This window comes from Chrysemys picta, chromosome 7 (genome assembly GCF_011386835.1).
Source record: "Chrysemys picta bellii isolate R12L10 chromosome 7, ASM1138683v2, whole genome shotgun sequence".
Taxonomy (NCBI): Eukaryota; Metazoa; Chordata; order Testudines; family Emydidae; genus Chrysemys; species Chrysemys picta.
In genome coordinates, this window is record NC_088797.1 from 22,872,826 (window position 1) to 22,884,852 (window position 12,027).

At 40.4% G+C, this 12,027-nt stretch overlaps 1 protein-coding gene across 1 annotated transcript in view; it reads left to right on the top strand.

Annotated features, from left to right (window-relative positions):
• EEFSEC (eukaryotic elongation factor, selenocysteine-tRNA specific) overlaps positions 1-12,027 on the top strand; it is a 172,552-nt gene that overhangs the window by 48,579 nt on the left and 111,946 nt on the right. The window contains exons 2-4 of the mRNA XM_008168009.4: positions 937-1,144; positions 7,084-7,180; positions 11,208-11,372. Of these exons, the coding sequence (XP_008166231.2) occupies positions 937-1,144; positions 7,084-7,180; positions 11,208-11,372 (470 nt within the window). The remainder of the gene's footprint in view (positions 1-936; positions 1,145-7,083; positions 7,181-11,207; positions 11,373-12,027) is intronic.

Below are 12,027 nucleotides of genomic sequence, written 5' to 3' on the forward strand. Positions count from 1 at the left end.
ACATGCAGCTCCCTTGATATCACTGTTTAAATGTCCCAAGCTAGTATTTTTATTTCAAACCTTTAAAGATGTCATGAGGGGTAGGTGGCAGATATTTTTTTCTGCACTTTTAAATGAGTACTCTCAAGTATTTCTGAACTTTCCATTTGTTTGCACACACTTAGGAGCGTGAAACGTTTCTTTCCTTAGTGGTTTTGTTCTGTGATGTTTACGCTTAATTTTACTACTTTGTTTTTACTGTGATTCTTATGGAGCCTAGACCATTGTGACTTCATTTTCTTCTTTATGCAACAGCACCCTTAAAAATGTTAATATAGCTCTGCAAAGAGAGTTTAAGGTTTTGTCTTCAAACAAACAATGAAATATAGATTACAATCAAAAGAGGATACTGAGAAATAATCATGTTCGTAATTATGGAAAGATCTAATGAAGACTCGGCATTATACTCCTGCAGTAAAATGTGTTTACCTTTGCAGCAGCATGAAATGTCTAACCCTGTTGCCCTCACTGTGGTGTGTGACCCAATGTAAACAGTGTATATATGATCTCATTGTAGCATATTAATCTCGGTTTACAGTGTGTTACTGAATTAGTTGAGATGTATGTCTTATGTTTGTGCTAGAGCAAAGATCAGTTCTATAACAAATATATTGCCCAAGTCCTTAATGTGAGATTGTCACTATGGTGTAAAAGGTAAACTTTTTAGTCTAACAACCTTGAATTTCTTTGTGTAATTATTCTGGATCTTGCAATTCCTTGAGTTTTCAAATGGCATTGAACAAAAACATGCTTTCCGTTTTCACCTTGGCTTCATGTTTTATTTGTGTGAGTGTATGTATCGCTACATTATGGACAGTGTTTACAGAAACACACTTTAGAAAGAGGGTCTCTAACTCTTTCATACAGGTATGATACTGACGTTGACTTCTCTTCCAGGTGCCCAGATTATTGATTTGATGATGCTCGTCATAGATGTGACAAAAGGGATGCAGACTCAGTCAGCAGAGTGCTTGGTGATTGGGCAAATCGCCTGCCAGAAGATGGTAGTAGTTCTGAACAAAATAGACCTTCTTCCAGAGGGGAAGAGACAAGCTGCCATTGAGAAGATGACGAAGAAAATGCAGAAGACTCTGGAAAATACAAAGTAAGTTACCAAAGATGTTCTTTTAATGTAAGAAAACTTTTTTATTGTACATCCACATACTTCTCAAAGATGCTTTCACATACACCTTGGTTAGATCAGACACAGGCATAAAGAGATCTCATGTATGGATGCATAGAAAAGGATAGAGGTGTATGTCGTCTCCCTCCCGCCCCCCCCCCCCGCCCCAAGAAATTAAAACCCTATCTTAAATTTTGCATCTGACCCCTGAGCAAGATTTTTATAAGTGCCTTTTCATTGCTCTGATTTTTGGTGCCCAGTTTGAGACAACTCCAGAGGGTGGTTGCTCAAGTGCCTAGCATTGATCATAGCTAGTTGACATATTTTTAAATATAACTGTTTCTATCTACACTAGGTGCTAAGCGATGTTTTAAAATGTGCCATTTAACATGTGTTAGTTGACACCCCTCAGTTTTTCAGTGTAGACAAGAACTTCGTGAGTTCTGTGCTATTCTTTTGGGTTAATTTGCTGCACTTCCCCGGCTGTGCGCTCCAGCTGCTCACTGTGGTCATTAAAGATCTCATGGTGGCTGCTTTGTTCCTAAGGCCATGTCAACAATAAGGGGACCATAGCAGCATAGCTAATGTGCTGTAGCTATGCTGGCCTAACCCTATAGTGTCTACACTGCCACTTTCAGTGCTAAAACTTCAGTTGTTTAAGGGTGTGAAAAACACCTCCCTGAGTGGCAAAAATGTTAGCGCTGAAAAGGGCCTGTATAGGCAGCGCTTTATCTTTGGGAGCCATGCCACCGGTGATAAAGCTACCACCCCTCATTTGGGCGATAAAGCATGACTATGCTGCTGCGGCCGCGCTGTAAAGTGGGCAGTGTAGACGTACCCTCAGACTACAATGACAAAAGGGATTTTTCTGTTGCTGTAGGAACACAACCTTTGAGCAGACATGCCAAACCCGGAAAAAAAGCACAGAAATTGGGCTTGTTTTTGGCTTAATTGTCTTGCGAGTTGCTTGTTGGTTAGTTTTTGCCTTGTAACTTGTTGCATCTTTTTTTTTTTTTTTTTAATTGGCTCCCGGCAAGCAGGGGCAAGGTGGGGAGAGAGCCAGGGGTGCACAGCAGGCCCACCTACAGTCCCAGACTGCACATAGAGTCTGCACAGGGGATCTAGTCACATAGAGTGTTGGGGTTCTTAGGGATTGGCTTATTTCGGCCTTGTTTTGAAATGGGATTATCTTGATTTTTGGCTTATTGTGAAAGTTGGGGTGCCTATTTACTGCGTGACAGTTGGCAACGGTGCCTTTGAGTGATGGTAGCTATGTTGATGGACGCATTCATCTGTTGACCTAGTTGCATCTACAATGGGGTCAGGTTGGCATAACTACGTTGCTCAGATGTGTGGATTTTTCACACCCCTGAGCACCATAAGCTACCTTGCCCTAAATTTTAATTGTAGCGTCGTCTTCAGTGTAATGCTGTGAGAAACAAACCAGAATTAAGGTAGTTAATCAATTTAAAGGCTCTCTTTGAATTCAGCTCAGATAAAACAACAGAGGTAAAATCTCCTGGTTTGAAAAAAAAAAAGATCTGCCCTTTGGTTTATGGGGTTGTAACACTTTCTGCACTCCGGGAATCTTGTCAGCTGCAGAGAGAGGAAGGAGAAGTTAGGGTCTTTCCTGACTTGAAGGTGAGAAGTGTGATTGGTCTTAATGGGAAAAGAACAGTGTGATGGATGACTTAAATGAGAATATGGAAGATGTGTTTGAGATTGGGATTATCAGTTTGGTACAATAAAAATAATACTTTTGAATTAAGTAACAATTGTTGAGTGTTTTGTAGCCTCTCAACTCCCCTAGGGGCAAGGCTGCAAGGTACTATCTCCTTTTTATAGATAAGGAAATTGAAGCACAGATGGCTGAAGTGTTTTGTCCAAGGTCATGCTGTGGAAAGAATTCTGACTCATACTTGCCTAGCTGCTAAATCACATTTGTTCCCAATGGCAGGCATAAGAGCAGAAGTAGATTGAGCATTTGAAAGTGAGGATTTTAACAGTGCTAGAGGAGCCAGTAGAGCTTGGTTGTGTAAGTCACCTCATATTTAACTTATTTTTGATAGTAGGATAGTGTCCCCGTTCAGCTGAGCAATCTGAAAATCTTACTTTTTATCAACGTCTCTGTTCTTTAGTCTGTTTCCTTTTGATCAGTACAGCATAGAGGTCACTAGAATGAAGTTTCCTCTTGTGTATATAGTACAGAGACAAAATTCTGCAACTTGTCACTCTCCTTCATAGAGAGCAAACGAATATAAAGCAACTTGTTTTCCCCTGTCATGTAGATTGAGAAACTCTCCATTTTTATTACTTTCTATGGGTGCAGATACCTGTAACTTGGTCTGAGATTGCTTAAACTTTTTTAATCTCCATCTCTGATCACACCAAATATATATGAGTTTTCTTAGCTGTGCCTTTTTGTTAATAAAATTCATTGATCAGATAAAATGATCACACTTACATGACTGTTGCATAAGAATTCAGATTTGTTATTCACAGCCGAAGTGGCCATCAGACTGCAAAAATGAACAACTTAAACCTAAAGGTTTAATTTTATCTCATAGTTTTTCTATAATTTTATTTACTTGCTAGAAAGGTTGACCCACTGCACATCTCTTATCTTGAAACAGAAATGAAAATAATATTTCAATTTTTACATATTTCTTATCTGAGAAACAGTTCTATTTGGTTCAAATAAGTGAAATTTTGAGAAAGTAATGATTTATAATAGTTTATCTTTGCAAACTAATCAGATGCTAGCAAAATGACAAAATAAAGATTCATTTTATTTTGTCTGAATGGATATCCTTACTCCTGCATGGCACTCTGGTCATAGGTTAAAGTTTGAGAACATACTGCAAATAAAGAGGAAAAATTACTTTTCTAGTGACCTATTGTATGAGTGTCAACACCTAATTGTCTGTGGAGTTTGGTTGTGGTCAAACCTATATTCAGAAAGCTAAAATTATAAATATATTGGAAGGAAACTAGAGTGTCTTCTCACAGAACTTCCTTGCACTGAATACACATATACCTTCTTAACCCAATCCTTTCTTAAGAGCTGGGGAACACAAATAGGCCTTGCAGAGCATACTCTGAAAGTTGGCTGATTTGATCAAACTAAGGGGGAACTGAGTTCTAGAGTGAAACCTCTTGCCTGCAAATGCTCTCTCTCCACCCCTTTGCTATTTAAGAAAAGGTCCTCTCACCTGATCTCAACTGCTCTGGTTTCCCCATGGAGATAGGTGGTCTTTCATAATGTTTTAGTTGAAGTCATTTGAACTACAGATCCCAGGGATGCTCATATATCAGATGTCTGTTGTCTTCCCCACCCATGCACAAAAAGATTCAGCATTCGGACATCAGATCTATTGTTGGTGAATTTTTAAAAGGATTGCTGACCTGGGCTTGTCCTAAAGTGCCAACCCCACTGTGCAGCAGACATACTTAATTTCCTGACAGCCTCTTTCCCATTATCAACTCTGTGCTATCAAACACAGGCAATTTAAGCTGGTTTTGCATTTCCAAATGACTCCTATTTATGGGACACCGCTGAGACCATTTGGCAGCCTGCTTTTCCTTACGTACTCATCTATAGTTCCTGGGGGAAACCTCAGTTACTAAAATATTGGATCTGTCCATGCTATGGGTGAAGCCCTGTATCAACAACTAAATATCAAGTGTGGTTGCTAGTATGGTTGCAACTGTAGAGGTGACAGTGCTATAGACCCTGACAACAACATATTACAGCTGCTGCCACATGACTTCAGTGCAATGGAGAAAGAGAACAGGGATGGTGAGAATAGCTGTCATCCTTCTGCGGGTTTGGTGCTTTCAGAATTTGGCCTCATTTACAGTTGACCGTTCTGCAGATTGGCACCTAAAATCAATCAAAGCAAAAATATTTCACGCCAGAAAATCAAAATTAGTGTAGTTTTTTTGCCTGGGTTTCTTGTCCACACTAGCCTTTCTCTTTGTTTGGTGGAGACACCACTTGCAATAAGTTATTTGTGGTGGAGTAAAGTAGTTCTTATAGGGTCCCCTTATATTTGAATGTATTTCTAAAAGCAAAAACAACAAGGAGTCTGGTGGCACCTTAAAGACTAACAGATGCATCCGAAGAAGTGAGGTTTTTACCCACGAAAGCTTATGCCCAAATAAATCTGTTAGTCTTTAAGGTGCCACCAGACTCCTTGTTGTTTTTGTAGATACAGACTAACACGGCTACCCCTGATACTTTCTAAAAGCAGCATGCGACGCCTCTAGCTTATGTTACATGGGGTTCGTGTGGAAGGAATGAGACACCTGGTTCAGCATTAATTTGTTTATTGCCCAAAAGTGTTTGGATAAAAATAATTGAATTTCCAGAAGCTTTATGGTTAATGGCTGGAATTCTCAGTGCACATTTTTATCATCCTTTGTCCCTGGGAGCCTCAGGCTTATGGCACATAAACAGAGAAAATACCTTGTATACTGGATTAGTGTTTGATAACTTCTGCAGAGGGAGCACATTTAGTGATCCTTCTCTCTTTATCAGTGAGCTGTCATTCCCCCCCTAGTTTTTGCCTTTTGAGATGAAAATCTAAAAGTTTAAGTTGGGAGAGGAGGAGAGCAAAAGGAATCCCATACACTCTGATTTTGTGACCTGTCTCTGTTGTACAGTAATTGAGTATTTATGAGAACTGAACACTTACAGTATTTGAAGGTTTTTTTCCTGCTCTTCTGCTTTTTATCATCTTATTTTACTGGCCATTGTGACTCTGTGGGGGTTGTTTTGGCTTTTTAAAAAGACTCTACCCTATTTAAGGTCCTGGTCCTTACAAAGGCAGGTTTTCATTTTGTTTCCTTTCAGAAGTCTTTAAAAAAAATTCATTGTCAAAATGAGTTATTAGATGAGATAAACCAATAGTTTGCATCTCACAAAAGGTATAATATTACAGATTCTTTCAACTGCTAAAAAAACTACTATATATTACAGGGCTGAAGAATAAAATTGGTTACAAAAGGAAGTCTTAAACTCCAGGATTGAGTTGGATGACATAGTGGTATTCTCTTAAGCTTTTCTCACTGGAGATGGCAAAACAAGGTGCCTGTTAAACAACCACTCACCTCTTCTTTCTGGTATGCTTTGATCATCAGTTAAGTTGTTAACACTGTTGACATTTACATTATAATCATTAGGCTTCAGAGTTCACATCCCTTGATCTGAGTAGAGGCAAATCTCAACACTATGGTTTCAGGGTGTCTGTAAACTCAGTCAGACATCACAGCGCTGTTTTATATCTGATTCACATTTTGAAGGTTGTCCTTGCAGTTATGACAGCTAGAGGATATTTTTTTAATTTTTTTTTTTTTTAAACGAAAGTTTACAATCTGGAGCACAAGATGGGAATCCTCCAGGAAAAAAGGGTCCAGCTTACTGAGCCCTCTACAAGCTGGCCCAGTTGGACCCCTGCTTAAACTACAGCCTTCTGAGGCAAGCTGTAATCTTATTACACCTCTACCTCGATAGAACGCTGTCCTCGGGAGCCAAAAAATCTTACCGCGTTATAGGTGAAACCGCGTTATATCGAACTTGCTTTGATCCACCGGAGTGCGCAGCCCCCCACCCCCGGAGCGCTGCTTTACCGCGTTATATCCGAATTCGTGTTATATCAGGGTAGAAGTGTATTTATTCCCCAGGGAAGTCAGACCAGAAACTACAACAAAGGAAAATTAACAGTGTTAAAGGTTCAGTAGTAAATTCAGAGGCACAAATAGTACATTCTCAGAAGAAGTCAATAATTCATTATTGCAGAACTAGATCAATCCGTATCCAAGGCAATTTCCTCATGTGGATTGTCAGATTATTACCATGTTCTATTTGTATGTGCAGGGGACTTGTGGTCTTAAGTTGGGATGCTCTTTTTCTCTTTTAGGTTCCAAGGGTGTCCTATTGCTGCTGTTGCAGCTAAGCCAGGTGGACCAGAAGCCCCAGAGACTGTGACTCCACTAGGTGTTTCTGAACTAATTGAGGTACGTGTACTGAAAAAGGAAAACACTGTAAATTATGGCCCAGTTTCTTAAGTTCTTTGGTGTTTCTGTAATAATATTTAATTCTAATGAATTTATGTGATATTCATGTGGGGAGTTCTACGCACTTCTTTAGGAATCCATTCTAATTGAACAGACAAGTCAAGGCTGCTTGACCCAAAAGGTGAATTGTTGTATCAGATTTTTTCAGTGAAGAACTGCCATAAAGAACTAACATGCTCAGTCCCAGTGGCAGTAACCAGCCACATACTAAGACACTAGTACGTGTTCAGTGGTGGAAGATTTTTGTTACGGGTAAGCAAAGAAGTTTCTTGTAAAATTGTGAGGGATTGTTATGAGTAGTGAGTAAAATTAGTTCTAAAATTCTGCCAAATCCATGGAGGGTATCTTTTTATAATTACAGAAACAGCTAAGTTTAAAAACAAACAAACAAACAAACATTAAGGTTGTAAACTCAATCACTCAAAAGTTAGGAAATTTGGAAAATCTTAGTTTGGCTCCCTTCTGTGGATGCATTATGATAGAGTCATTAATTACATGATCAGGTTTTTTCCCCGCATGAGCATTGCCTCATTCAGTGTGCAGGATGGATGGTACTCAGTTAATGAGCAGCATTTGAGTATTTTATTTTCTCGTCATGGTTCAATGTGTGGCGCCTTATTTACTGGGCATTATTCAAACTTTGTTCTGACTACAAAATTATTCATTACTCATGGACTTTTCAAGGGCACTCATCACTATAGCATTTGAGTGCTTCACAAACATTAATGATTTTATTTTCACAGCACCCTTGTGAAATGAGGGGGGTAGTATTATTCCCATGATATATATGTGGAGCTGAGGTTCAGAGAGATTGTCTGCTGATTTTGGGTGCCCAATTTGAGATGCCTATAACTGATTTTTCATAGTACTTAGCATTATATATAATTTCATATGTTCATAGCATTCCACTGAGTAGAGTTGCAGCTGTGAGTGTTCAATACTTCTGCAAATCAGATCACTTTCCAACTTCTCAACAAATGAGGTTGGGGACGTACAGACAACAGCCTCCTTCACTACACCATGCTAATTCATTCCCACAGCATGGTCCTTCCTATGGCACTGAATGAGACGGGTCCTATTATAAAAATATTTGATCATGCAGTTAAAGACTATATATAACGGATATGCAGAAGGGGGCTGAATTAAGGCTGCACAGGAAACCTTAGTTTTGTCATTTCCTAACTTTTGAGTGCTCAACTTTGCAACCTTAATAATGTTTTTTAACATTACTTTTTGTGAGCTTTCCCAGGTTTTTAAAAAAGCAAACTAAAAAAACCAAATTCCATTATATGGCATCATATTGTCATCTACATGGGTCATCAGCAGTGTTTGGAACCCTTTGATCTATCTCAGAGATCTCTGCCACTTGAGCTAATGGAGTAACTAATAGCAATAATAGGGTTGTCATCTTCTTATGTGGACCAGCCGTGTGGAAATAAGGCACCCACTTTGCCAGTGGGTTTCCTGGCTATTTGCTGGCAGCATCAGTAATGGTGAGTCTTGGGAATCTTGAGTTCCTCCAACCCCTTTAACCTGTGCCTGTTTCCATCCTAGTCCTGTCTCTTCCTTTCCCCTTGCTCCTCATTCCAGTTCTGTTCTCTTTGTGTTCCCAGGTTCAATTCCTCAGGCTTCTGATCCTAATTCTGGTCTCCTTGCCCAGCTAGTCTTAGTCTCCCCCTCCAGGCTCTCTACAGCCAAGTCCCAATCTCATCCTTCCCCCAGGTTCTCTTTGTCTGTTTCCAATCCCTCTGTCCCAGTCTTTTTTCTCAGCCAAGCCCAGTTCTCCCCCAACCCTCTTGCTCCTTGTCATAACTGTCTCCTCTTCCTTACTCTTCTGCCCCATTCCCTCTAGGGTGACCAGATGTCCCGATTTTATAGGGTCAGTCCCGATATTTGGGGCTTTTTCTTATATAGGCTCCTATTACCCCCCCACCCCCTGTTCTGATTTTTCACACTTGCTATCTGGTCAGCCTAATTTCCTCCCTCACTGGTTCACAATCCCAGTCTCTTTACCCAGTATGTCCTAGTGCCCCCAACCCTTCCAGTTCTAGTCTCATTAGGTTACATGTTCCAATCTATTTTTCCCTCTCCCTACCCCAGTTTTTGTCCCCTCTGTATTTGGATCACATGGTTTTCTCCTCCATGCTGGCTGGGTGCCAGGGGGGCGTTATTAATAGTACAGAAGAGACAGGCTTCCTTCTCGCAGTTCTGGTGCCTGCCTGGACCCTAGCAAGGAGTTGCAATTACAGGAGAGTCTAGTTTTGCCCCTGTAGGTCTAGGCTTGAGCGTGCTCATTTACAATGTGGGGATGACACATGCGCAGTCTGGGCACATGTAGGAGCTGTGAGGGGAAGAGTCATTTTAGCTGCTAAACTCTAAAGTCTACTGAGCATGTGCAAACTGAGATATTTTCAAAGCTTATAACTTGACCAAATATGAATGGATTTTCACATGGACAACAAAAGGCACATCCCTGGCATATAGGCTACCCCCTTGCAAAATTACAAGTCCCTGTTCCCAAGTCGGGGATGTTAAAAATTTTCAAATAAAATGTTGCCAGGTTTTTTTTAAATGGCAAAACAGTTTAGTTTTTCCTAACCTAATTCTTGGAAATGGCTGAACTGTTTTAGCTGAAACTTTCCAAAGAAATTCAGCCTGAGGCAGACACCCAGCATGTAAAATTTCAGCCCAAACAGTTAATTTGACAAAGTTGTAAGCAACTGAACACCTCATGTTATAATGGGAAGTGTCAGACAACCTTTATAGGTGCATCTACCACCCCTATATACAATAAACTGGACTGTTATTTTAGTGTGTTACTAGACTCTTATCATGTCAGAGTATGGGGTGTGCAGTGCATTGGGTTGCTCACTGTGGATATCTGGGTTCAAATACTGGGTAACAAGAGACATTGGGTTTGATGTTAAATTCTTGTTGCTAGGAGACATATCTACATGTCAAAACAACTGTATAATTTAGCACAACTTTCAGTTTCTGCTCAAGGGAATCCCAGTACTGTAAGAGTACACAAGTTCTGTGCAAACACTGCCACTGTTCCTCAGTATTTCATCCCTGCTATTTTAGTTCTGGACCTATCTCCCATTCTTCTACCAGAGCATCTCAGTCTTGACCCACTGTTCCAGTCCTATGCCTTTTTATGAGCAGACACTGACAGTTGTACCATATTCAGTATATATTACCATAATTCGCGCAATTGGGGACTAGGATTGAGATGTGAACCAGGTCCCTGAACCGCTAATGGCCACACTACTGCAGCCCACAATAATTAAGGTTTTTTCATCTTGCTGTTGTATTTTAACAAACATTTTGTTAGTAAAATGCAGTGAAATCCTAGCCTTGGTAAGCTTATCCTGAGCTTAATGAAGATGGCGCTTTTGAGAGAGCGAGCGAGCTATGAAAATAGTTTATTCCTCCAAGAAATGTCAGCATAAATCCTAAATCAGTCTGATTTTAATTCTCTTGTCTTATTCCAATACAATATTTCTTACGGGATAGAGGCAGGGATGAGTTTTCTGAGGCATTTTAAGATTACATATATAGCAAACTCACCTCCTTCAAATCTGAGACGCTGTAGTGGTAAAATGCACTTTAAAGTGGCGTTGGCAATTATTTTTAAGCTAAGGAGTGCAGGGTTTTTCATTCTCTTTTGCCACAGTGTTTCTGTTTAGTTTCATAGGAGTTTTATCTGTAGCACAGTTTTGCTAACCAAGCTGAATGTGCAGCACCAAATCTTTCTGTGGCAGAAAATAAATCCCTTCCTGCTGTTTCTAAGTGTACATCTCTTCTGTAACGTGAACAGTTTATTTGACATTGGTCTATTTCAAGCTTGTTGTGGGACTCCTGAAGTCAGTAAAACTACAAGTTTATTGAATCAATCATCTCTTTTTGCATCATGCCTGTCATGACATTTCACCAAGACATGGTACGTCTTTTATCTATCTTTCAGGTCCTGAAGTCTCAGGCTTACCTGCCAACAAGAGATCCCACGGGACCCTTCCTTATGGCCATCGACCACTGTTTCTCCATCAAGGGTCAAGGCACAGTGATGACAGGGACTGTTCTTTCTGGCTCCGTTAGCTTAGGTGATAATGTGGAGATTCCTGCCCTGAAGGTGAGTGTCTCTGTCCCCCAGCCCCACGAGACTGAGAGAGACTCAACAGGGAACAGCATGTTATTTTCTGTTTCTTAGTTTGTCAATTTATTTGTTAACTTCTTTATTTTCCTGTTGCGCTGCTTTAGCCCATGCTGGGCAGGCAAGGATGGTAGAAACTCAGTCATTTGGGATACAGTATAACTTGTAACATGGCATTGTCCAATGGCTTATAGAATGTCATTTGCAAGGGAAATGGAAGCCTGAAGGTGAGATTTAAAGAGAGGAGGCCCTGGAAAGGGAAGTTTTAAACAAACTGGACAGCCAAAAAGAGTGGAGCGCCCTCCCCCCCCATTTCTACTTGCTCAACTTTACTGTCATGTGGAAGGGACAGAGGAGGCCAAGGTTAGTGCATTAGCTATACAATGTCAAGTGGGCAAATCTGATTCTGATTTCCTAGATATGAAATGGCTAAGAACTCAGGACTGTTTTCCCCTCCCCCCCCCTTCTTTGATTGAGGGTCTTGCATTCTAGATATTGGCTAGCATAACGACTGGGGCTGTATAAGAATCTGAGTAGATTTCCTGAGATTCGAGGTGTGACGGGTTGGATCACAGAAACCCCCTTGGGAGCTGCCACCAGATGTGCAAAGACTACCCCTGCTTCTGTTTTCCCT